The 27361-nt window shown below is 43.1% G+C and overlaps 1 protein-coding gene and 1 non-coding gene across 3 annotated transcripts in view; both read left to right on the top strand.

Annotated features, from left to right (window-relative positions):
- Positions 1-701: 701 nt before the first annotated feature.
- TUFT1 (tuftelin 1) overlaps positions 702-27361 on the top strand; it is a 45311-nt gene continuing 18651 nt past the window's right edge. The window contains exons 1-3 of one of the 2 annotated variants that reach the window (XM_034990032.1): positions 702-808; positions 22411-22485; positions 22881-22982. In XM_034990032.1, coding sequence (XP_034845923.1) covers positions 749-808; positions 22411-22485; positions 22881-22982 — 237 coding nt within the window. In that variant the 5' untranslated portion in view covers positions 702-748. The remainder of the gene's footprint in view (positions 809-22410; positions 22486-22880; positions 22983-27361) is intronic. The other variant, XM_034990033.1, reaches the window with a different exon arrangement.
- Positions 3763-3867, top strand: LOC118000403. Its single transcript, XR_004676450.1, has one exon. It is a non-coding gene; the product is annotated as a U6 spliceosomal RNA (small nuclear RNA).

The raw sequence follows: 27361 nt of genomic DNA on the forward strand, positions 1-27361 counted from the left end.
CTTGGCCATCCTCTCCTGTGGGCCCTTAAGATGATAATCTGGGCTTGGGGAGCAGATGCCATTAGAGAAGTTGAGGCTCATCCTTTCTCAAGAATACAAAATCCTTTTAAGGCAACGTGTCCCGCCTCTCCCGGCCATGTAAGGGCAGCTTTGGTATAATAGCTTCTACAAAACAAGCCCCACCCAGAGCCAAGCTGGTTTTGACTTTGGCTTGGGCCTCCTGCCAGGGCAGGGCACCTGTCAGACTGGCTTAGGCCAGTTTGAGTGAGTTGGCCGCTGGTGCCTGCATTTCTACCATGCTGAGTTCCTCAAAGGTGACCTGTATACACGGAGAGGAGAATGTACAGAAGCTTTTTTCCAACTCATCCTCTAAGGGGCAGGCAGGGTGATTCTCTTTCACCAACAACGACCGTGGAGTTGAAAAGGGAACAGCAAGATTAACGAAGAATGTCTGAGACGCAACCACACACACTGGACAAAATTTCGGTTAAGCAGCCTCAGGTAGCCTCCGAGCCCCATGTTTATGTCGGAGCGAGCGCAGATGGGCGTGTCCTGCTGCTTCTCGGTCACGCCCATCCCGCTCTTTCTCGCTCACATTGGCGAACGGCATTTTTGGGGCATGTCCAATCAGCAGTCCCCGCCCCCGGTGCGCCTATACATCGGGGCGGTTCCGCGCACGCCTGCCTAGTAGGTGCCGGACCGCAGGGCGGACGGTGGGCTTCTGCACTGCGATCTCCGCGCGAGTAAGATGAATGGGACGCGGAACTGGTGTACCTTGGTGGACGTGCGCCCGGAGGGGCAGACCGCGGTAAGAGAGAGCGGCCGCGCCGCCTCCCCCGCCCGGTGTTCTCGATTTCCAGTTCGGTCCCTCCCGTGCCCCGCGCCGAGTTCGCTGACATCACCTGGGGCCGGCTTGGTGCCATCGGCTCCCCGCGGCGCTTCTCTGGCTTGGGGACTCGGGGAATCCCTGCCGTCTGGGAGGACACTGCGGCTCCTGCCCGGGACCCCGCGCGAGTATCCGGTGCGCGCTACTCAGGGGTCCTGTGAGCAATAGATTGGGTCGTAGGAGAAATGAGCTCCTGGAACGGGATCTCTGCTCTCTTTGTACTTTGGGTCTCCGACGGGGGAGATTAGGCTTTTCTGTGGGTCCTGGCGGTGTCAGAGGCCCTTCAAAGAACTTAATGGTGCTTTGGGTGGTCGGTAAGAAGACAAAGAGTAGAGAGTGAAATCCTAGGGTTTGGACCGAAGGGTGGGGCGGTAGGACTCCAGGTACACCGAGAGTGGCCAGGAACTCCACCTTTCTCTGGGAGGAATGGGTCTGTCGCTTGGGGGTCACCTCTCTGCTCGGATTTCTTCTTCCCCTTGCAGTTCTCCTGGCTCCTCTTCCCCCATGGGCCAACCGGTAGCTTCCTGGGACGGTTTGTTCACTTTGTTTCCGGGTCCAGCTACCAAGCCCCGGGCAAGTGGATGAAGGAGATGCCAGAAACCAGGCTGGAAAGGGAAGGGAAGTGACCCTCGCGAGAGCTTCCGGACCTAGTGAGGGTGGGGGAGAGAGGGGCGTTCTCCAGCGGTAACACATCTGCTCCGCTCCCCTCACTCCCTGGCTCCCTGTCCTTGTTCTCCTCCCCACCCCAGGTGACCATATGATTTTTCTCCTCCAGAGGCAGAGGAAGGTAACTTGTGGCTGAATGTTTCTAGGCTTTGCTGGGGAACTTGACCCAGAATGGGTGTGTACTGTTTCATGGATTTTCAAGCTATTGTGGGTGAGAGTGAAATGGGAGCCAAGTGATGGGGAGTTTGTATTCCTCCATTTCCCCTCCCTCCACTCTGTATCTGATTCCCTTCCTGGGTTCCAGTCTCAGCATGCCCCCCGGGGGAGCTAATTATGGCTGCACCCCGATTATGGCTCTTCAAAATCACTCAAAATAACTGGTAGAATAGTTTCTCATTTCAAGTTTAGAGTACAGATGATCACTTAATTCTGTTCACAGTTCCCCACTCCATGTCTGTCCAGTCTGAGTGTTTCTGCCCACATTATAGGTCTTGATACTGCCCAACCCACTACTCCCTCAGCAGTGCAACTCTGAAGATAATAAAATCCATCCTCTATTATGTCAGTCCCAACACCTACTGTGTGCTCTTACTCACTATTTTGGAATGGTTGAGACAGGGAAAAGAGTATGAGGAAAATAAAGGAGAGGGGTGTTGGGCTTCTTTTTGTTGGCTGTAAAAAAGAGATCCAGAAAGGTCTTAAGACCAATGCATTGGTACTGTTGAGAATGATTTGATACACTCTTCTGTCCCTTGATATTTTGTTGCCTCTTGGGGGAGAAAGAGTCAGTAGGAAAATAGTGAGCAAGGAATTCAGTCAGTATCCAGCCATGGATTAGTTTGAAGCTAATCAGAGATCTCTAGAACGAGGGGAGATAGAAATTCCCTTTATTCCTTCTTCCATAGACTGGACTTTAGAGGTCTTTTACTGCAAAGCTGTGAATGAAAAGCATTGCGGGAATCTGTTCTTGGAGACATTCCTGAGCTGTTAAGGAGGGGAGGAGTTGATAAACAATCAGTCAGGCGATAGGCTTTGTCCCTGGATTCCTGTCGTCTGAGCCAGCCTGAAGATAAAATTTATGGCTCTGGACAGTCTCCAGGAAGCTGTAGTATATTCACACCATCGAGTGAATGCTCAGTGCATGCTCAGAGTGAGTGAATGAATATGTAAATGAACAGATGTTTCTCCTTGGTGTCAGCAGTGTAGACAATTTAACTGACTAGTGTGTCCTAGTGGAAGTGAGAACTCTGGGACTCTGTTGGTGTTTCCCTGCCAGCCAGGCCGTGTGTGTTGGTGCATCACACTTGGACGTGGAAATACGGCTAATACCTCTCTGGGTTATTTTTATTGTTGGAGGCAGATGCAACAGGTACAGTGAGCCAATGTTTTTCATACTGCAGATCATCACTACCAGTGGGTCTGAAGTCAACTTAGTGGGTTAGAACCCTAGTATTAGAAAAGAAATGGATTCCAATTATATGACATTCTGGACTAGGCAAAACTGTGGAGATAATAAAGAGATCAGTGGTTGCCAGGAATTTTGAGGGGAAAGGAATAGAGCACAGAGGATTTTTTTTTTTTTTTTGTCCTAACCCACAGAATGTACATTATTCACTTTACTTGAGTGAACCCTAAGGGGAACCATGGACATTGGGTGATAATGATGTGTCAGTGTGTAGGTTCATTCCTGATAACAAATGTGCTGTTCTGGTGAGTGAGATAGGTAATGGAGAAAGCTATGCTGTGTGGGGATAGGGAGTATATGAGAAATCTCTGTACCTTCCTGTCAGTTTTGTTGTAAATCTAAAACTGCTCTAAACCAAATAAAGTCTTCAAAGCAAAAGAAATAGAATTAGCATTATCAGAGTGTTAGGGTGGACATTTTTAGCAAAAGTTTTGTTTCAGTTATATGTATGTATACATAATATGTGTGTGTGTGTGTGTGTGTGTATGCTTACTAGATCTTGAGGTAAAATTTTTTTTAGGTCAGAGGAGTTTGCAAGCCACTGTAGTAAGTTATAATGGCAAATAGAAGCACAAACAAACCTCAAACATTTTTATTAGACGTTCCCGTCAAGTTCCTTTGGTCATAAGCAGCAGAGAGGGACTCTAGCTAACTTAAGCAGAAGAGGAATTTATTAGAAGGAAATGGGCAGTCACAGAATGTAAGGGAAAGCTTAAAAAAAAAAAAAAAAGTGTGAACCAAGGCTGTTCGCATTGGCAGCACATGTACTAAAATTGAACCGATAAGGAGAAGATTAGCATGGTCCCTGTGCCAGGGCGACATGCAAAGCTGTGAAGCGTTCTGTTTGTCAGTGGTATTATAATAGCAGTCAGTGGTGGCAGCTGCTAGCTACATTTGTGGTGGACATAGCGTAACTATAGAGTTGTCACACCACTGTGGCATACCTGAGACTAATGTAACATTGTCTCAACTGTACTTCAATTAAAAAAAAAGTGTGAACCGGGAGAGTCTTGGATCTGGCTAAGTAGAAGGAACTAATGGAGGGTTTCTACATCTGGGTGAATTGGTTCCAGGTGTTTTTGCCATTCTGTTCAAGATTCCAAGGAGAGGGTGTCATTGGCCCCTCACCCACCTTGGCCAGGGCGATACGGGGTTCCTTGATGGATAGGCCCACCAGATTATCCTATAAAGGAGGGAGATTGTGCAAAGCAAAACCCAAGTGCTGTTACTGGTAGAGGAAGATGGAAGCTGTGTGGCAAAAGCAGCAGAAGTTCACTACATTAGACTTTGGTTTGAATGATCTGTTTCTTTCTTTTTAAAAAAAAAAAATTTTTTTTTTTTTAAATTAAGTAGGCTCGGTTGCCTGGGTGCCTCAGTCATTAGGCATCTGCCTTCGGCTCGGGTCATGATCCCAGGGTTCTGGGATCGAGTCCTGCATCGGGCTCCCTGTTCCACGGGAAGCCTGCTTCTCCCTCTCCCACTCCCCCTGCTTGTGTTCCTGCTCTCGCTCTCTCTCTCTCTGTCAAATAAATGAATGAAATCTTTAAAAAAAAGATTAAGTAGGCTCCATACCCAATGTGGGCTTGAACTCACGACCCTGAGATCAAGAGTTGCATGTTCCACTGACTGAACCAGCCCACTGAGCCAGCCAGGCACTCCTCTTCCTTCCTTCCTTCCTTCTTTCCTTCCTTCCTTCCTTCCTTCCTTCCTTCCTTCCTTCCTTCCTTCTTCCTTCCTCTTCCTTCCTTAGGCACTTTCTTTCTTTCTTTCAGATTTTATTTATTTATTTATTTATTTATTTATTTATTTATTTATTTATTGAGAGAGAGAGAGCACAAGTGGAGGCAGAGGGAGAGAGAGAATCTCAAGCGGACTCCAGGCTCAGTGCAGAGCCCGACTTGGGACTTGATTCCAGGACCCTGAGATCATGACCTGAGCCGAAGGCAGATGCCTAATGACTGAGGCACCCAGGCGCCCCTCTTTTTTCTTTATAAATCATTTTTCAGTCAAAGGAATATATGTGCCTGGTTTTTAAAAGATTAATATTATCAAAAGGCTTTTTAAAAGAAACTAGCAAGCAGTTTCCTACTCTAAGCCCTGCCCCATGGGAGAGACCACTTTCAACTCTTAGCCCTTTTGTCTGGTATTTACCCCCATGTTTCTAAATAATATGCTTAGAGTGATACTTCTTGATTTATCAGTTTTAGATATCTGTTGACTTCCTGCTGTAGGAATTATAGGAAAGTTTATACTCCCACCCCTTACATACTCTCTTTCCCTTCTCCCATCCTCCTAGTATATTTACATCACAATTTTTGGCTAAACTATGATTTCTGTTAGTAACATTGTGGTTAAGAGCCCAGTCCTGGGAATCTGACCCTACAGTGGGGCTGTAGTCAAGGCTTTGATGTTTCCTTTGCCTAAGATGATTTCAGTAAATTACTTAATCTTTTCCGTCTTAGTTTCCTCATCTATAAAACAGGGATAATAATTGCACCCTTCTAAGGTTATTGTGAGGATTAAATAAAATAATGTATGTGAAACATTAAGCACAGTGCCTGGAACATGATAAGTGCTCAATGCTAGCTGTTATTTTCTGTTTGCTCTACTTAGTGGCTTAGATGAGACTGTTTTAGCCTCTTGTGAGACCCTGCGCAAGGGATGGAGGAAGAGTCTGGGAACTCTCTGGTCTGGTCAAGGTTTGCTCCTTCTCATTATCTTCACATTTATGCTTATCTGTTCCTTTCCCCTTGCCTCTGCCAGTGGAGGATCTCTTGAGGATGAGAAGGGGCCTGTAGTAGGCCCAGAGTAACCTTTGCTAGTACCAACTCACCCAGGACTGGTCTTAGAGGAGTGATGGTCAGGATTCATATTTTAGTATCCTGCTCTAGGCCGCTTTCCTCTTCCTCCTTTTTCTGACTCATGGCCTAGGCAGCTGATGTCCCATGATGCTCTGGGCTCTTTGGTAAGATGATTCCCTTTAAGTAATCTATCAGTGTTACCCTTCCTCAGAATATTTACATTTTTTAATCTCTAATTTTTTTGTCTTTGAAAGATTTTATTTTATTTTATTTTTTTAAAGATTTTATTTAGTTGACAGAGAGTGAGAGAGCACAAGCAGGGGGAGCAGCAGAGGGAGAAGCAGACTCCCTGCTGAGCTGAAGGCAGACACTTAACCGACTGAACCACCCAGGCACCCCTCTAATTTTTTTTGTCTTGATCACTCTTGGCCAGAGAGTTTCTCTCAACAATGCCTGGGTGGATTTGCAATTTTTTCATCAGCCTACAGCTTGAACCTTTGTCTTTATCCTGGAACAGGTGTTATTCTTTTAGGATCTCAGAAGCTGAATTAGTTTAATACCAAGTCTTTCCTGAGCTCCATTCTTTAAAAAAATTTTTTTGGGGGAGGGGGTGCCTGGGTGGCTGAGTCGGTTAAGCATCTGCTTTGGCTCAATTTATGATCCCCAGGTCCTGGGATCGAGTGTCTCGTCGGGCTCCCTGCTCAGTGGGGGGTCTGCTTCTCCCTCTCCCTGCCTCCCCCCACTTGTGCTCTCTCTCTCTCAAATAAATAAATAAAATCTTTAAAAAAATTTAAAAAATTTTTTTAACTAAAGCTATGATTTATTGAAGGTTTACTATGGGCCTAATTTTTCTGTAACTACTTTAATGAGCTATACTTCATAGACTGCACAAATAACCCATTTAAAATGTACAATTCAATGGCTTTTAGTGTAGTCACTGAGTTGTACAGTCATCAACATAATCAATTTTAGAACATTTTCTCTAGCCATAAAGAAATCTTGATCCATTAGCAGTCAATCCTCATTTTCTCTTAATCCCCCCAGCCCTAGACAACCACTAGTCTACTTTCTTTCTCTGAGATTTCCTGTTCTAGGCATTTTATGTAAATGTAATCATATAATGTGTGATCCTTTGTGACTGGCTTCTCTCAGTCAGCATGATGTTTTTATGGTTGATCCATGTTGTAACATGAATCAGTACTTCATTCCATTTTATTTTATTTTTTTTGAAGATTTTATTTATTTGAGAGAGAACGTGAGAGCACAAGTGGAGGGGGAGGGGCAGAGGGAGAGGTATAAGCAGGCTCCTTGCTGAGCAGGGAGAAGGATGGACTGACTGGGACTGACTTGGGGCTTGTTTCCAGGACCCCGGGATCATGACCTGAGCTGAAGGCAGACGCTTAACGACTGAGCCACCCAGGCGCCCCTGGACATCTATTTTAATTTCTTTTGGAGAGATAAACCTAGGAGTGGGATTGCTGGGTCAGAATATCTTTATTTTGAAAGAGGATTCCTCTGGAGTCACTGGTCCTCCAGAGGAATGAATGAATTCCAAAATGCTGACAGCACTGGCTCTGTGACCCCAGGGCGGGGAAGAAACTCCTGGGCAGAGGGACCTTTCAAGTTTGGTGACTGCCTGTTCCTTCCACTCAGGACACCTGTCCCCAGCTCAGCCCGTAAATTCCTCCTCACACCATTCCGTCTCCCCCATCCATCGCCAGATTCTTACTTTCTAGAGTACTACAGCTGATGTCTCCAAGCCTGCCAGGAATCTGGGGAATCCTGAGCTCTGCTAGAGGATCTGGGATAGGAGGCTTAGCCAATCACCTGGCATTTGGCGCCATATTTTTCTGGGGTGGGGGATGGGGTGTTCACCCAGATGGTTTCGGTTCCAGACACATATACTCAGCAGGTGAGACGAGCTTCCCCGCCTGCCGGTAATTATGGTATGTGCCTCTCTGGGTCACAATGTCCTTGTGAAATGCTTTTGTTTCTTAGGGGTGGGGAGGTTTAGTTAGGGGAATAGGTATGTGCCACGGAGGCTGGTGGCCTAGGTTTAAGCCTGGCCAGCAGGGGCAGGTAGAGGAGAAGAAAATAGAGGGTATGATGGAGATGGGTAGATGAAGGAAGAAAAAGGAAATGATTTTCTAGGGTCTGGAGGCACAAAAGTAAAAAATGACAAAATGACAAGAGAGAGGAGGGAGCACTGCCCCTCCATCCCAGGCTGACTGAGCACCTGGCGGGTTTCCTGGAGACCGACTAGCTCAGCAAAAGGGTGTCTCCTTCAGAGTTGAGCATTCAGGAGCCCACCTCCCTCCCCCCTTTTTTTTTTTTAAACAAAATCCACATTTTATTTAGGTTGAAATAAACTATACAAAATTGATTTTCTTCACCAAAAATAACAGCACTATTTTCTGTATTATTCCTAGATGAACAACAAAACACTTATTTTTGTAGGTTTTCCAGGTTTTATATGTAAATCAAGACGAGGCAGTAGATACAGTCATGGAAAAAGAGGAAAACAGACACATCAGTTGTCAACATCCATGGCCTCTGATCCTGTCTTGAGCATGAACAGAGGTGTTCAAGCCCACCTCCCTCCTTATACACACTCACTGTTAGGCCTCTTCTGCCCTGGCGGTTTCCTGTGCCAGGTCTCCAGGTGATGAGAAAGGCTGCCCCATTCAGGGTGCCACCCTAAATCCTTTTTCTCATTTCACCTCACAATCACCCTGGTCAGCCCTCTGCATGGTGTTTGTCCAGCCCATGCCGCTGGGCAGGTAGCCAGGCAAAAAGCAGACACCTGTTTTGTTGGCTAATCTGTGGGGAGGAGTGGAATAATTCTTTGTGTCATACTTGACAAGGGGCCATCTCTGGCCTAGAGAGCCCAGTAGAAGGCAGAACCAAGGCTGCCCAAAACCTGAGAGTGGAGTGGCAGCCAAGGGAGGGTAAGCCCCAACCACCCTGTCTGGCCCTCTTTGATTTTATTGGGGCTTTCCTTGTGCTGGCCTCTTGGGAGCCAGTGTTTCAAGCGGCTGGCTATTCCCATTTCTCAGGGGATAGGACTGAGGGACGGAGTGATGGAGGAATGGGTTATAGAGTGAAGATGAATTAAGGATGCTGGCTTCCAGCTCAGGGACAATCTCTACTGCCCTTACTTCTTAGAAAGACCCTTGACCCTCACCTGCCACCCATGCTCATGGCCCCCATAGCAGCCTGGGGAGTAGGAGCAATAATTTCCTATAGATCTGTCCCCTATCACATGAGCCTGGGGTGTGAGAACCTCTGGGGCCTCCCTCTTTATCTCCCTATCATTTCTCCACAGCGTCTTGATCTCTAACCCCTCAGCTATGTGTTTATCCCCTCCCTGCTCTGAGGAGTGACTCACAGCTGGAGATTTGTTTGAACAGAAGCGAGAGGCTGCCTGTAATTTGGAGGTGGCTGGGCTTCTCCCCAAGAATGTTTATGAGGTTAGAGGCTGCTTACCTTGTGATTAGCTGCTTCTTTTTCCCTAGAGAAGGCTCTGCTTCTTATCTTGCCTTTCAGGGGCGCCTGGGTGGCTCAGTTGGTTAAGCGACTGCCTTCGGCTCAGGTCATGATCCTGGAGTCCCGGGATCGAGTCCTGCATCAGGCTCCCTGCTTGGCAGGGAGTCTGCTTCTCCCTCTGACCCTCCTCCCTCTCATGCTCTCTCATTCTCTCTCTCTCAAATTAAAAAAAAAAAAAAAATCTTATCTTGCCTTTCAGAGAGTGCCCAGTGGGACTTCCCTGCTAGACATTTTGGGGTATTCCTAAAGCTCCCTGGAACCTTCTCATAGCCCTGAGATCACTCCAGCTCCAGAAGACAGCTAATGGCACCAGGCAGAGTTGGGCCTGGGTTTCCCTCCTTAGCTCTGGGCTGGGGTTGTGGTTTGAGGTTCATGGCCTTGCAGACTGGATTCTCTGGTTCTGGAGGCTGAGGTGGCAGAGAGAACCCTAGATTTGTTCACAGGCTTCATTTAGACAATTTGGCTCACCCACCCTCCTCCCCGTGTCTTCCCAGAGCTCCTTGGGAAAGTAATGCTGTCTCACCTTTGTGAAGTGATTTATGGTTTGCAAAGCACTTTCACACTATCCTACATCTCTACCTGTCCTGCGTTAAATGTAGGCAGGGTACCTATTATCACTACCATTTTGCAGATAGAAAACAGGCCCTGAGAGATAAAGTGATTTGCTCAAGGACTAATAGGTGTCAGTTTGACTCAGACCCCACCTCCAACTCCAAGTTTAGCACTTTTTCTTGCCTTCTCTTAATTGAGATATTTTACTAGACCAGTGCTTCACAAACACATTTTTGTTGCTAAAGTTTAAAACACTAGAAGCATGGACTGAAAGTCCCTTTACGCCTTTGTCCTTCTCTTGTTTAATGTGTATAAAGTCAGTGCTTTTCCCATGTGCTTACATTCTAGAAATGCCCTGGGGCATGGTGGTTGGGAACATAGAGCTACAGGACCTGAGTTTGAATCCTGGCTCTGACCCTTGCTAGTTATGTGGCTGTGGGCAAGATACTTAATGTCTGTGCCTTGGTTTTCTCATCTATAAAATAAGGATGTTGATAATAATATTTACCATACAGTACTATTATGAGGATTAAATGAGTTAATATATATAAAGCGCTTAGAACAGAGCCCAGTAGGGCTCAGCACATAGTAATTGCTATATATAGGAGTTGACAATTACTGTAAACATATATATATGTACTTAAATAGATAGGAAGTCATTTTTTTATGAATTAGTGCCTTGCTTTTTTCCTACTTTATCTTGGAGATCATTTTCTGTCAGTTCACAGAAGTGTATTTTTTTATTTTTATTTTTTTTAAAGATTTTTTATTGATTTATTTGACAGAGAGAGAGACAACGAGAGAGGGAACACAAGCAAGGGGAGTGGGAGAGGGAGCAGCAGGGAGCCCCCTGCTCAGCAGGGAGCCCGACGCGGGGCTCAATCCCAGGACCCTGGGATCATGACCTGAGCCGAAGGCAGCCGCTTAACCGACTGAGCCACCCAGGCGCCCAGAAGTTTACTTTTTTAAAAAGATTTTATTTATTTATTTGACAGAGAGAGACACAGTGAGAGAGGGAGCATGAGCAGGGGAAGTGGGAGAGGGAGAAACAGGCTTCCTGCTAAGCAGGGAGCCCGATGTGGGGCTTGATCCCAGGACCCTGGGATCATGACCTGAGCCAAAGGCAGACGCTTAACGACTCCACCCAGGCATCCCCAGAAGTTTATTTATCAGCAGTGTAGTATTCCATAGTGCAGATGATACCATACTTCATTCACTCACTCACCTACTAGAGGATAGTTATGCTGTTCCCAGTTTGTAACTATTGTAAACAGTACTGCCATCAACAGTTTGACACATGTATCTTTGGGCAAATGTGTGTGGATTTTCATAAGGCATATTCCTTTTTTTTTTTTTTTTAAAGATTTTATTTATTTGACAGAGAGACACAGTGAGAGAGGGAACACAAGCAGGGGGAGTGGGAGAGGGAGAAGCAGGCTTCCCGCTGAGCAGGGAGCCCGATGTGGGGCTCGATCCCAGGACCCTGGGATCATGACCTGAGCCGAAGGCAGATGCTTAACGGCTGAGCCACCCAGGCGCCCCTCATAAGGCATATTCCTAAAAGTGGAATTACTGGGTCAAAAGGTTTACAAAATGTGCAAATACTTTTTATTAATATTGCCAAATTCCCAAAATACTTGTATAAACTTACACTCTCTCTAACAATATATGAGATTACTCTTTCTTCCTGCACCCTCACCAATCCTGAATATTATCAGTATCTTTTTTTTTTTAAAGATTTTGTTTATTTATTTTGTGAGAGAGAGAGAGCATAAGCGAAGGGGAGGGGCAAAGAGAGAGGGAGAAGCAGACTCCCCGCTGAGCAGGGAGCCGGACTCAGGGCTCCATCCCAGGACGCTGGGATCATGACCTGAGCCGAAGGCAGATGCTTAACTGACTGAGCCACCCAGGTGCCCCAGTATCTTTAATATTTGCCGATTTGTTGGTCTACAAATGCTATTTCTGCAGGATTTACATGAGGAAAAGTCCATTGCTTTACTGAGAGCAAGAAAGAAGGCTTGTGTATAAGGGAAGCTTTAAAGCATAGCAATAAAGTGGACAGCTGTGCACTGAACGCTCAGCTTAAGAAATAGAACATTACCAATCTTTTTGAAGCCCCTGGGGTCCTTCCTAGTTCATAACCCTCTCCCTCCTCCACAGAAGTGATCACTGACTCGAATTTTGTGTTTATTTCCTTGCTCTTTATTATACTTTTCCTACATGGACAAGTGATATAGTGCTTGAGTTGATATATTTTGAACTTTATATTCATGATATTATCTATATTCTCTAGCTTGTTTTTTTTATTAATTAATTAATTAATGAAAGTAATCTCTGCACCCAATGTGGGGCTTAAACTCATGACCCCGAGACCAAGACTCGCATGGTCTTCCGGCTGAGCCAGCCAGGTTCCCCTTCTATAGCTTGCTTTTAAACTTACCATTAATTTGGAGATTCATTCATGTCGATACGTGAAGCTGTAATTCAGTTATTTTCACAGATGAATACTAGTTCACTGTACTAATATGCCAGAGTTTATTCATCCATTTTCTTGTCGGTGGATCATCTGGGCTGTTGCCAGCGTGTAGCCATTACAAACAATGCTGCTGTGAGCATATATCTGCATGTTTCTTCTTTACTTTTTCTTAATTTTCTTTTTCTTAATTTAAAGATTTATTTATTTATTTGAGAGAGAGAGCGCGCATGAGTGGGAGGGGTAGAAGGAGAGGGAGAGAGATTCCCAAGCTGACTCCAAGGGCTGAGCTCGGAGCCTGACTCAGGGCTTCATCTCACGACCCTGAGATCACCTGAGCCGAAACCCAGAGTTAGAGGTTTAACCAACTGCACCACCCAGGTGCCCCTACACTTCTTAAATCTATCAATTTAGTGAAATTCTCCCCAAGATGATAACTCATTATTGTTTTAACTAACATTTCCCTAATTACTGGTGAGGTTGAGCTCTTTCATATATTTTTAAATTTTACATTAAAAATTTTTCCAATAATAGATTTTATTTAACCCAATATATGCAAAGGTTATCATTCCAAGTGATCAGGATAAAAAGAAATTATTCAATTTTTTGTACTATGTCTTTGTACAGAACATCTCTACTTGGACTGGCCACATTCCCAAGTGGTCGATAGCCACATGTGGCTAATGGCTACCATATTGGACAATAGAGCTCTTGATAGTGAATGACTTGACTTAACTGACCCAACTCCCTGTATTCAGACCAAACCCCTACTTTATCAATCCATATGTCCCATCTATCTACCAACTGATTTATTTATACATTAAACTTTTAATTTTATTATATCATTATTTTTAATTGAAATATAATTGACACACCTCGTGACATTAGTTTTAAGTGTACAGCATAGTGATTCAGTAAGTCTATATGTTATGCTGTGCTCACAAGTGTAGCTACCATCTGTCTCCATGCAGAGTATCTTTTCATATGTCTATTAGCTACTTATATTTCTTCTTAGAGTTACCTTTCTTAGCCTTTGCTCATTATTTTTGTTTCCCCTCTTTTTGTGTTTGCCTTTTCCAGTATTCCATATTGCTTCTCTAAACTGAGAAGTTTGAGTTTCTCGTAAGAAAGGGAATTGGGGAAATCCTTGGTCTCATCACCTGGAATTGATGCAGTGTATATTTTTTGAGAACCTACTTAGTTCAGACACTGTGCTAAGTAAGCTTCTGATTTTACTGGAGGAGTTGCATGAATAAGTAGTTATAAAGGAATGGGATCATTGCTATAGTGTAGTATGCGGTGGGTGTAGGGAGCAGGCTCTGACCCAGGAGTGCTGGGCTAAGACCCTTAGAGAAAGGATGCCTGAGCTGGGAATTCTCCAAAGAGGCAAGGGATGGGAAGGGACCCAGAAAGAGAAAGCAACATGTGCATTTATGGGGAAGTGAAACACATAGTGCATCAGAGGACTCATCCACAGAAAGAGATTTGGATTTGGGTGCCTTCCTACAATTGGACCAGGAAAGTTTGGGGTAGAGTGTAGGGTACAGGTAGGGTAGTGGGAGGAGTCAAGACATTATGTGGTATAGACAATGATAAGCCTAGTACTGAGGGAACTTTAGTGCCATGAGGAATTTTAATTTTTTTAGAAGATTTTATTTAACAATGACATACATACAGAAAAGTGCATGTATCATAAATGTACAGTCAAGTAATGTCACAAACTGGAAATATTTCTCAACCCAGCATCTAGAGCAAGAAACAAATCATTAGCCCCACAGAAGCCCCTGCTTCTAGTCATTATCCCCTTCTAGTCAGTACCTACCCCTGTCCTCCAGGGGTAACCACTATTGTGACTTCTAAAGTATATATTAGTTTTGCTTGTTTTTATACTTTGTGTATAAGTGGAATCATATAGTATACCTTTGTGTCAGAATTCTTTTGCTTAACATTTCTGTGAAGTTTATCCACGTTGCTCAGTAGTTCATTCTTTTTCATGGCTGTACACTGTTCCATGGTATGACTATATCACAATTTTAATTTATCCATTCTACTCTTTTTTTTTTTTTAATGTGGTTTTAGGGGGTGCCTGGGTGGTGCAGTTGGTTAAGCGTATGACTCTTGGTTTCAGCTCAGGTCATGAGATCAAGCCCTGTGCCCGACTCTGTGCTCAGCACAGAGTCTGCTTAAGATTCTCTCTCCCTCTCCCTCTGCCTGTTCCCTCAACGCGTGCTTGCTCGCTCACTCTCTCTCTAAAATAAACAAATACATCTTTTAAAAGAATATGGTTTGGGACCCCTGGGTGGCTCAGTTGGTTAAGTATCTGCCTTTGGCTCAGGTCATGATCCCAGGGTCCTGGGATCGAGTTCTGCATCGGGCTCCCTGCTCAGCAGGGAGCCTGCTTCTCCCTCTACCTGCTGCTCCCCCTGCTTGTGCTCTCTCTCTGACAAATAAATAAAATATTTTTTTAAAAATGGGGTCTTAGGGGTGCTGGGTGGCTCAGTTGTTAAGCGTCTGCCTTCGGCTCAGGTCATGATCCCAGAGTCCTGGGATCGAGCCCCGCATCGGGCTCCCTGCTCAGCAGGAAGCCTGCTTCTCCCTCTCCCACTCCCCCTGCTTGTGTTCCCTCTCTCGCTGTGTCTCTCTCTGTCAAATAAATAAATAAAAATCTTAAAAAAAAGGGGGTGGTTTTAGGGGCACCTGGCTTAGTCAGAAGAGCATGCAACTCTTGATCTCGGGGTTGTGGATGTTGAGATTACTTAAAAATAAAATCTTTAGGGGCCCCTGGGTGGCAGAGTCAGTTAAGTGTCTGACTCTTGGTTTCAGCTCAGGTCATGATCCCAGGGTCCTGGGATTGAGCTCTGTGTTGGACTCCATGCTCAGTGTGGAGTTTGCTTGAGATTCTCTCTCTCCCTCTCCCTCTGCCCCTCTTGCTTATGCTGTCTCTCTCTCTCTAAAATAAATAAATAAAATCTTTAAAAAATAAAATAAAATCTTTAGGGATGCCTGGGTGGTGCAGTAGGTTACGAGGCCGACTCTTGGTTTTCACTCAGGTCGTGATCTCAGGGTTGTGAGAAGCCCCATGTTGGGCTCTGTGCTCAGTGCAGAGTCTGCTTAAGACTCTTTCTCTTTGCCCCTCCCCCATGTACTCTCTCTCTTATTTTTAAAAATAAAGAAGTCTTAAAAAAATAAGATCTTTAAAAAAAGAAAATAAAGAGGCGCCTGGGTGGCTCAGTTGGTTAAGCATCTGCCTTCAGCTCAGGTCATGATCTCTGGGTCCTGGGATCGAGCCTGGCATTGGGCTTCCTGCCCAGCAGGGAGTCTGCTTCTCTCTCTCTCTCTCTCTTTCTCCCCCCGCCCTGCCCCTCCCTACCACAGTTCTCTCTCTCTCAAATAAATAAAATCCTTAAAAAAAATTTTTGGTTGTATGTAAGTAAGTAAGTAATCTCTATACCCATCCTGGGGTCAAACTTTCAACCCTGAGATTGAGTTGCATGCTCTACCAACTTAGCCATCCAGGTGCCTCTATCCATTTTCTTCTTGAACATTTGGATAAATTCTAATTTTGGGCTATTATGAGAAATGCTACTGTGAACATTCTAGTATCATTTTTTTATGAGTAGAATTTTTTTGTTTTTAGGGGGAACATAGGTATACATTTCTTTTTTAAAAATTTTTTTATTGTTATGTTAATGACCACACATTACATCATTAGTTTTTGATGTAGTGTTGCATGATTCATTGTTTGCATATAACACCCAGTGCTCCATGCAGAACGTGCCCTCTTTAATACCCATCACCAGGCTAACCCATCCTCCCACCCCCATCCCCTCTAGAACCCTCAGTTTGTTTTTCAGAGTCCATCGTCTCTCATGGTTCGTCTCCCCCTCCGATTTCCCCCCCTTTATTCTTCCCCTCCTGCTATCTTCTTCTTTTTTTTTTTTCTTAACATATATTGCATTATTTGTTTCAGACGTACAGATCTGTGATTCAACAGTCTTGCACAATTCACAGCACTCACCATAGCACATACCCTCCCCAATGTCTATCACCCAGCCACCCCATCCCTTGGGTAGATAACTGGGAGTAGAATTGCTGTGCTACAGGGTTTGCAAATGTTCATCTTTGGTAGATGTTTCCAAGGAAATTATGGTAACAAGCAATCCCACCATCAGTGTAGGAGAGTTCTAATTGTTCCATAGCCCCCAACAATGGTTTTTTGCTCTCATTTGTAGTCTTTCTGATGGGTATTTTGTAGTATTGCCTTGTGGTTATTGTCTAGCTCTTTGGTGACAATGACTAATGAGACTGAACCCTTTTCAGATGTTTATTGACCATTTCGATATCTTCTTATGTGATGTGTCTTTTGAAGTCTTTTGTCCATTTTTCTGTTGGGCACCTGCTTTCTCTCCCTTTCTTTCCCTCCTTGCCCTTTCTCTCTCTCTCTTTCTTTAAGTAAACTTTTTATTTTGGAATAATACTAAGTTAAGTTTATAGGAAAGTTGCAAAGATTTTACAGAGAATTCTCAATATACTCTTTGCTCAGTTTCCCCCAATGTTAACATCTTACATAACCATGGTACCTTTGTCATAACTAAGAAAATTAATGTTGATACAAGACTATTAACTAAAGTATAGGTTTTATTTGGATTTTGCTAGTTTTTCCACTAATGTACTTTTTCTGATCCAGGATCCAGTCCAGGAGACCATGTTATATTTAGTCTTTTTGTTTTATAGGAATTCTTAATATATTCTGAATATTCTTTGCCAGATATATAGAGTGAATACCTTATGCTCTGTGGATTGTCATGCACTCTCTTTTGATGAACAAAAGTTCAAAACTTTAATATAGTCCAATTTATCAAATTTTTTATGGGGAAGATATTTTTTGCTTTTTACATTTAAATCTGCAATACAGGGACACCTGGGTGGCTCAGTCAGTTAAGCTTCTGCCTTCAGCTCAGGTCGTGATCCCAGGGTGCTAGGATCGAGTCCCACATCAGGCTCCTGCCTGCCATTCCCCCTGCTTGTGCTCACTCTCTGTCTGACAAATAAATAAATAAAATATTTAAAATAAATAAATAAATAAATATGCAATCCACTTGAAATTGATATTTGTATATGGTGTGAGGTAGAAGTAAATATACATCTTTTTCCAACAAGACTCTCTTACTTTAGCGATAAGCATATGCTATGGCAAATATTTTGAAGAGGAGCATTACATCAAATTTTGAGGAACTGGAACTTTTGTTTATGTGTTTTAGTCACTATATTTTCACTTAAGCATCATCATACTGTCCATCTTACCAACTAATACGCTAAGGCTGAGGGAGAATAAATCAATACACACAACAAATGAAAGCCAGAATCAGTGTTTGAGCACAGGTCCAACTGTTCCAAATGTGATTCTTTTTCTGCAAAGAAGAGAGAAAGTCATTTGGGCTTGAGGGGTAACAGACCAGGCAATAAATTTGGTGGTAATCTAGGTACTGTTGTGTATCATCTCATTCTAACTGTCAAAAGAAAATATATTTTCCGAAATAAAAAAATAAATATATAAGAAATAAAAAGAGGGGTGCCTGGGTGGCTCAGTCGTTAAGCGTCTGCCTTCGGCTCAGGTCATGATCCCAGGATTCTGGGATCGAGTCCCGCATCAGGCTTCCTGCTCTGCCGGAAGCCTGCTTCTCCCTCTCCCACTCCCCCTGCTTGTGTTCCTTCTCTCCCTGCCTCTCTCTCTCTGTCAAATAAATAAATAAAATCTTAAAAAAAAAAAAAAGAATTTGACAGTAATCTACAAAAGTGGGGGCAAGGGAGGGGGCTTAGTTTGAATACCTAAGTTTATTTAGTTTAATCTATTCAGTGGCATACTAGTGGCCATTAAGAGCCAGTTTTGAAGAATGTTGAGTATGATGGAAATTAACAATGTAATATTAAAGGGAAAAAGCAAGTATATAACTTTGTACAGTACGATGTTTTTAAAAAATAAGCGTAGAAAGATTATAAGGAATACACTAACATTTTTTTTTTTTAAGATTTTATTTATTTTTTTGACAGAGAGAGACACAGCGAGAGAGGGAACACAAGCAACAGGCAGAGGGAGAGGGAGAAGCAGACCCCCCGCTGAGCAGGGAGCCCGATGTGGGACTCGATCCTGGGACTCCAGGATCATGACCTGAGCCGAAGGCAGTCGCTTAACCGACTGAGCCACCCAGGCGCCCAAAATCTTTTTTTTTTTTCAAAGATTTTATTTATTTATTTGAGAGAGAGAATGAGATAGAGAGAACATGAGAGGGGGGAGGGTCAGAGGGAGAAGCAGACTCCCTGCTGAACGGGGAGCCCGATGCGGGACTCGATCCAGGGACTCCAGGATCATGACCTGAGCTGAAGGCAGTCACTTAACCAACTGAGCCACCCAGGTGCCCCTAAATAAAATCTTTAAAAAATAAAAAATAAAAATAAAAAAGATTGTATTATTTATTCCAGAGAGAGAGTGCAAGAGTGGGGGGAGGAGCAGAAGGAGAGGGACAAGCAGACTTCACGCTGAGCACAGAGCCCAATGTAGGACTTGATCTCAGGACCCTGAGATCATGGCCTGAGGCAAAATCAATAGTCGGACACTTAACTATCTGAGCCACCCAGGTTCCCCTACAGCCATTCTTTTAGTGTAGCTATATTGGTAACAAATTCTCTTAGTTTTCCTTTACCTGAGAACATCTTGATTTCTCCCTCATTCATGAAGAAGATTTTTTGGTCGTAGGATTGTTGATTAAGAGGTTTTTTTCAGTACTTGAAAATAGTGTGCCATTTTCTCCTGGTCTTCCTGGTTTCTGATGAAAAATCTCCTTTTTATTCAGAGTGTTTTCCCCTTATAAGTAAGGTGGCATTTTTTTCTCTGACTTGAAAAGATTTTTTCTTTGTCTTTAGTTATCAGAAGTTTAATTATGATGTGTCTTGACATGATTTGGGGGCTCATCGTGTTTGGGATTTGCTCAGCTCCTTGAATCTGCGGGTTTATGTCTTTTGCAAAATTTGGAAAGTTTTCAGCCATTATTTCTTTGAGTACTTTTGCAAGTTGCCTACTTTCTCCTGTCCACCTGGAATTCTGATAACATGAATGGGTGAGATGACTTCTCAAAGGCTTCCATCTAGCCTAGTTGTCTGTGCTCTTTCAGTTAGAATGCCTGGGTTCATACAATAAACCAGACTTGATGATCTTCATTAGCTTATAATAACCCCTTTATTTTGGCTGAGGGATGCCCCAGCTTTCCCCAGCTGCCTCCCGGTATGGAGAGATGTTTTAACCTAAGTGCCTGTCTGTGTCCTGGGGAAAAAAGAGTTGGCAGCCACTCTGGCTATTTTGAAATCATTTCCTCTTCTTTCTTGTGTAATGTTCTCTTGACCTAGATGTCATGGAGCACTCATATACATTCAGAAAATACTTACCTGTGTAAAGGACTGTGGCAGACAGCAGCCCACAAGGAGTTAACAGAAGGGGCAATTCCTCATGGAACATAAATAACTGAGAGGCAGGTGCCACGGGAGGCCCTGTGATGCTGAGGGAGCTGGGAGGGTGTTCCCACTGGATGTAGGGAAGAGTCATGCAAGATGTGGATTTCAGTGTGAATTCTGGAGGGCCTGGTAGATGCCCCATGTGAAAATGGGAAGAAAGGACATTTAAGACAAATGGTGAAAGCCAAGTCACTGAGGTGAGATGTACTGGGCCAGGGGCTTTGAGAAGCAGTAACAGAAGAAGTGAGTTGACCTAGGCTCCGGAGGGCCTGAAATGCCCCCACTAAGGACCTAACTTGTATTTGGTAGGAATTAAGTATTTTTGTAAAAGCAGCTACATTGCTAGGATTGGGAAGGTTGAAGGGCCATGTGGGAGTGTCTTCCATCTGTCCCAAATTTGGGTTCATTTCAAGAAGTAGGAGGAGGCTAATATTTGAGTACCTCTCTCTTATGTGGCAGAGAACAACCTCCATACACTTTCAGTTAATTTTCAACAAAAAAACCCTAGTAGTGTTAGAGGGTAGTGTTGCCATTTTATAAGGAGAACACTGAGAGTTAAGTATCTGACCACAGAGACTGATTTCTTCTGTCCCAAGTTTTCTTCCTTGAATAGGAAGGACTATTCCCTGCCCAGAGAAGCTTCTCCCAGCTCCCTCAGTTAGGCACATTCTTTCTTCCTCCTTTCCTTCCACCAGACATTTGGAATGTTAGGAGGGTTCCTTAAAACCTGTTAAGGGTAAGATGGCATTTATACTCCTGGATCTCAAGATCCCTTTTATCCTTGGGTAGCTCAGCCCCCATCTTCCCATCATTGCCTGGGGGAAGCATATACTCCCTTTTCATGCTCTCATTGTATTAAAGCTGGAAGGAACCTTAGAGATACTTAGTCCAACTCCTTGTTTTTCTGGTGCAAGCCAGAGGCCCAGTGTGGTGGCTAAATCTCTCATCCAGCTCTACACATAACACAGGTTATGGCAGAGTTGGGTCCTCTCTGCCTTGGTGACCCTCTCTCAATGTTGTTATCTCCCCAGATCTTCAGCACCTAATTTTTCCATTTACCATATGATTTCCCTCTTTTTTTTTTTTAAGATTTTATTTATTTATTTATTTGACAGAGAGATTGACAGCGAGAGAGGGAACACAAGCAGGGGGGAGTGGGAGAGGGAGAAGCAGGCCTCCCGCTGAGTGGGGAGCCCGATGCGGGGCTCGATCCCAGGATCCTGGGATCATGACCTGAGCCGAAGGCAGACGCTCAACGACTGAGCCACCCAGGCGCCCCGTATGATTTCCCTCTTAATGTGTTCTATTTGCCCCACATTTTGTTTTTTATTTTTTATTTTTTTAAAAAAGATTTTATATATTTATTTGACAGAGAGAGAGCATAAGTAGGCAGAGAGGCAGGCAGAGGGAGAGGGAGAAGCAGGCTAACCCAGCAGGGAGCCAGATGTGGGACTCGATCCCGGGACCCTGGGATCATGACCTGAGCCAAAGGCAGACACTTAACGACTGAGCCGCCCAGGCACCCCCACAGTTTGTTTTTTAAACCTCCTTTGAGTTAGAAAAGAAAACCTGCTTCTTCCTTTGAAATTAGACTCATCTGTAGATAGATACCTATTGTCTTGCCTGCTTTCATTTGGATAATTTCTGTATGCCTTATAAAAATAGGGGCTTGGGGGCGCCTGGGTGGCGCAGTCAGTTAAGCTTCTGACTCTTGGTTTTGGCTCAGGTTATGATCAGGTGATCAGGTGGTGAGATTGAGCCCAGCACTGGCCTCCGTGCTTAGTGCTGAGTTTGCTTAAGTTCCTGTGTCTCTCTCCCCCTCAACTCTCTCTCTCAAATAAATAAGTAAATCTTTTTTTTTTTTTTTTAAGATTTTATTTATTTGACAGAGAGAGACAGCGAGAGAGGGAACACAAGCAGAGGAGTGGGAGAGGGAGAAGCAGGCCTCCCGCTGAGCAGGGAGCCCAATGAAGGGCTCGATCCCAGGACCCTGGGATCATGACCTGAGCCGAAGGCAGATGCTTAATGACTGAGCCACCCAGGTGCCCCTAAATAAGTAAATCTTAAAAAAAAAGGGGTGGTTTGGATTCAACTACTGCCCTATAGTTTGGTTCAAGAAGGAGGCTATCCTAGTCTTGGAAAGTGCGTCTGTAGCTTCCTGGTTGGCTGTCAGGTGCAGGAACCCTGGATTGGGGATGCCTTCTTCAAGGCTGGGGAAACGGGAATGCGTGCAATGTGCTGTAATCCGAGGACCAGGGTTGCTAGCCCCTCTGGAGCTTCATGGAGCAGCATGCTGTGTAGTCTCTGGTGTGGTATACAGAGCACTGTCAGAGGCCCCAGAGACATCCTGCCACCCAGGAGTGACTGATCTTAGGCGGGCTAACGTCACCTCTCCAGACCTCAACTTTGCTGTCTGTTAAGTGGTGATAATAAGGCCCACTCCACAGGACTGGCAAAGTCCCAGTCGTGGACCGTAAAGGTAAGGGGTTATTGTTGCTGTCATTGTCATTATTAGGGCAGCGTGGACATTCTCAGGCTGGCTCTACAAAGTGAACTGACAGGAGATGAACTTGAACACTTAGCCCAGAAGGTATCGAGGTTTCTGGTGGCGTGAGACCTCCCCCCTCAGCCAGTTTTCCTTCCTTGCTGCTGCCTTCCCAAGCCAGTGCTGCCTGGAACCATCTCTGCTGCCGCTCAGGATCACCTCCTTTCAGACACACCACCTGACCTCCGCATTGTGCGCTGCTTTGGGGATGGGGAGACCCCACTAAAAGTAAAACTAACTGCAATTTCTGCTAATTTCCCCCGTCCGGTGTTGCTGCTGGGTGGCTTCTGGTAGAGGTTCTGAAATGAATTTTTGGCGGGGACAATCAGACTAACCCTTTACATCTTCTGAGGAGCAGGTCTTCTGCATTGGTCAAGGGGCAGAAGTTCTGGGCTTGTCATGATTTCTGAGCCATTTCTCTCTCTCTCCCTCTCTGGCAGGCGGGCAGGAAGACCTATGCTGTGGTGTCTGGCCGCTCAGCCAGTCATTCCCTGGCCTCAGAACTGGTGGAGTCCAGTGATGGCCATGAGGAGATCATTAAGGTGAGCTTTGTTCACCTCCACTCTTTCTCTCTCCCCTCTTTCTCCTGACAGGCATGTGAGAGGGAGCAGCAGACTTTGCCACGGGGTTTGACTGTGGTTTGACTAGGAGGAACCAGACTCAATGCTAGTTCCTGGGTATTTTCCTGGAAAGATAATTAACACCAGGAGACCATAGTCCGTGTGTAGTGACTTTGGTGCAACTCAGCCGTAGGCATGAGGATGGATGGGATGACCTTTCTAGGTGCCTATCCCACTATCCATATTTAGCTGCTGGAGGTTGTGGAGACAGGTGGGAGGTGTGGTTAGGGAACTTACTATTTTTTTTTAATAGAACAGTTTTTGTTAATTCTTTTTAATTTTTATTTATTTGTTATTTATTTTTTTTTAAAGATTTTATTTATTTATTTTATTTATTTATTTGAGAGAGAGAATGAGACAGAGAGAGAGAGCATGAGAGGGGGGAGGATCAGAGGGAGAAGCAGACTCCCTGCTCAGCAGGGAGTCCGATGCAGGACTCGATCCCGGGACTCCAGGATCATGACCTGAGCCGAAGGCAGTCGCTTAACCAACTGAGCCACCCAGGCCCCTGTTAATTCTTTTTTAAAAACAGCTCTTCGAGACATAATTCACATACCATACAGTCGATTCAGTTAAAGTGTACAATTCAGGTTTTGAGTATGTTCACAGATTGTGGCAATCATCACCACTATTAATTCCAGAATATTTTCAGTTACTCTTTTCCTGCTCCTGGCAATCACCAATCTATTCTCTGTCTCTGTGGGTTTGCTTCTTCTAGACATCTCACGTAAATGGAATCCTAGAACATGTGGACTTTGTGTCTGGCTTCTTTCACTTAGCATAATAGTTTCAAGATCCAACCATGTTGTAACATATATCAGTACTTAATCCTTTTAATGGTTAAATAACATTCCCTTGAATGGATATATGACATTCTGTTACCCACTCATCCGTTGATGAACATTTGGGTTATTTCCACTGTCTGGCTATTATGCTACTATGAATATTCAAGTGCAGGTTTTTGTGTGAACATATGTTTTCGGTTTTCTTTGTATCTACCTAGGAGTGGAATTGCTAGGTCATTTGGTAACTCTATATTTAATCTTTTGAGGAACTACCAGAGTTTTTCTCAAAACATTTGTTCTACTTTATATTCTCACCAGCAGTGTAGGAGGGTTCCAGTTTCTTTATATCCTTACCAACACTTGTTATTATCTGTCTTTTTGATTATAGCCTTCCTATTGCATATGAAGCCGTATCTTGTGGTTTTCATTTGCATTTCCCTGATGACATGCTTTCATATGCTTATTGCCTATTTGTGTATCTTCTTTGGAGAAATATTTATTCAAATCCTTTGCCCATTTAAAAATTCAGTTGTGTTTAAAGAGTTTATGTGTAGGTACAAGTAATGAATGTGGCCGCACTTTCTCCATGGTGTTACCCTCGCTATATTTGAATTTTTAAATAGCAGTGAATAGTCCAAAAGACTTTTAATGATAATTAATTAAATTTGCCAAAAAGAGTTTGGCATATGAATATTATAAATAAAATATTGTCATTTTTGTTAAGTCAATTGTGTTTTAATTTTTGAGATGTAAGGGTTCCTTATATATTCTGGATACTGACTAGACCCTTATGATATATATGACTTGGAAAAATTTTTTTTGTAACTTTTAAAAAAAATTTTATTATTTTATGTTCATCACCATACATTACATCATTAGTTTTTGATGTAGTGTTCCATGATTCACTGTTTGTGTATAATACCCAGTACTCCATGCAGAACGTGCCCTCTTTAATACCCATCACCAGGCTAACCCATCCTCCCACCCTGACTTGGAAATATTAAGAAAAAAATTTTCCCACTCTGTGTTTTGTTTTGTTTTTCACTTTCTTACTGATGTCCTTTGAAACAAAAGTTTTTAATTTGATGTAATCCAACTTATATATATTTTTTCTTTTATTGTGTTTTTGGTGTCCTATCTAAGAAGGTTTTGCCTAACCCAAGGTCACAAAGATTTATTCCTGTGTTTTCTTCAAAGAATTATGGTTTTAGCTCTTATGAATAGGTCTATGACCCATTTTGGGTTAATTTTTGTGTATGGTATAAGGAAGAGGTCCAGTATCATTCTTTTCCATGTGGATATCCATTTATTTATTCAGGTTTTTAGTATGTTTACAGATTGTGGCAATCATCACCACTATTAATTCCAGAACATTTTCAGTCACTCTTTTCCTGCTCCTGGCAATCACCAATCTATTCTCTGTCTCTGTGGATTTGCTTCTTCTAGACATCTCATGGAAATGGAATCCTAGAACATGTGGCCTTTGTGTCTGGTTTCTTTCACTTAAACCAGCATCATTTGTTGGAAAGACTGTTCTTTCCCCATTGAATTGTCTTGGCGTCCTGTCAAAAATCAGTTTAGTGTATTTTTATTGTATTATTATTGTTTCTGGACTCTCAGTTGTATTCCATTGATTTATGGGTCTTCTCCTTATGCCAGTTCCACACTGCCTTGATTACTGTAGCTTTGTTAATTTTGTTAATATTTATTAATATTTGTAATTTTGTTATTTTTCAGGATTGTTTTAGCTATTCAGAGTCCTTTGTATTTCCATATGAATTTTAGGATCAGTTGGTCAGTTTCTGCAAAGAAGCCAGCTTGGATTTCGATAGGAATTATATTGAAACTGTAGATCAGTTTGGGGAGTATTACCATCTTAACAATATTAAGTTTTCCAATCCACAAAAATGGTATGTTTGTTCATTTTTTTAGGCCTTCTTTTATTTTTTTGAACAATATTCTCTAATTTTCAAAATACAAGTCTTGAACTTTGTTAAATTTATTTCTAAGTATGTTTTCTTTTTAAAATTTTTATTTAAATTCAGTTTAGTTAACATACAGTGTATTATTAGTTTCAGGGGTAGGATTTGGTGATTCTTCAGTTGCATATAACACCCAGTGCTCATTACATCAACTGCCCTCCTTAATGCCCATCACCCAGTTACCCCATCCCCCCCTCCAGCAGCCCTCAGTTTGTTTCCTAGAGTTAAGAGTCTCTTTGGTTTGTTTCCCTGTTTTTATCTTATTTTTCCTTCTCTTCCTGTATGTTCATCTGTTTTGTTTCTTAAATTCCACGTATGAGTGAAATCATATGGTATTTGTCTTTCTCTGACCGACTTATTTCACTTAGCATAATATACTCTAGCTCCATCCACATAGTATTTTTTCTTTTTGTTGCTATTGTAAAGAATTATTTTTAAATTCCATTTCAGATTGTTCCTTGCTACTGTATAGAAATACAGTTATTTTTTGTATATTGATCTTTTTTTTTTTAAGATTTTATTTATTTATTTGACAGAGAGAGAGACACAGCGAGAGAGGGAACACAAGCAGGGGGAGTGGGAGAGGGAGAAGCAGGCTTCCTGCTGAACAGGGAGCCGGATGTGGGGCTCGATCCCAGGACCCCGGGATCATGACGTGAGCCGAAGGCAGACCTTAACGACTGAGCCACCCAGGCGCCCCTTTTGTATATTGATCTTAAATCCTACAACCTTGCTACAGCCTCTAAGAGTTTTGTAGTGGATTCCTTAGGGTATTCTATATAAATGATCACTTCATCTGCAAATGGAGGTAGTATTTCCTCTTTCTTTTCAATCTTAATGCCTTTAATTAATTTCTTTTTCTTATTTAAAGTCATTCCATGGCCCTTAAAGAAAGCAAAACTACCCCATAATTCTATTGATGTAATCATTGTTGTTACTACTTTATTGTGTATCCTCTCAGACATTTTCCTATATATGTGTATTTTTTCAAAAGTTAGATTGTATTATATATATTCTGTTCTACAATTTGCTTGCCCCCCCACACACTTTAATGCTTTAATGTTGGTTTATAACATCTTCTGTGTCCATAAATGTAAATGTCTGGTATTCTGATGGCTGCATAGTTTGCTATTACAGACACACCACGATATAAGTAATCCCCCATTGTGGGACATTATGCCTATTTCCAGTTTTGCATTCATAAACAATATTTTGTTGAACATATGTTACTAAATTGTGTATGTGTTCTATAATACAGGTAATAAATATTTTCTTAATTGTAAAAGATTGAAGCATGTATAGAGAAAAATGTGTAAATCCCTTTTTACAACTTCCTTTGCATAAATTTACATATATATGTGAGCGTTTATGCCAGTTTGGCTAAATTTACTTCCTTAGGATAAATTTCCAGAAGTAGATTTGATAGGTCAAGGAGTAAGTATAGTTCTAAGCCTTCTGATTTGAATCGTCGAATTGGCTCCCAGAAAGGCGGTAACAATTGGCCCTCCCAGCAGCAGTGTATGAGCCTGCCTGG

The sequence above is a fragment of the Mirounga leonina genome, unplaced genomic scaffold (assembly GCF_011800145.1).
Source record: "Mirounga leonina isolate KUSES-001 unplaced genomic scaffold, KU_Mleo_1.0 Mir_493, whole genome shotgun sequence".
Taxonomy (NCBI): Eukaryota; Metazoa; Chordata; class Mammalia; order Carnivora; family Phocidae; genus Mirounga; species Mirounga leonina.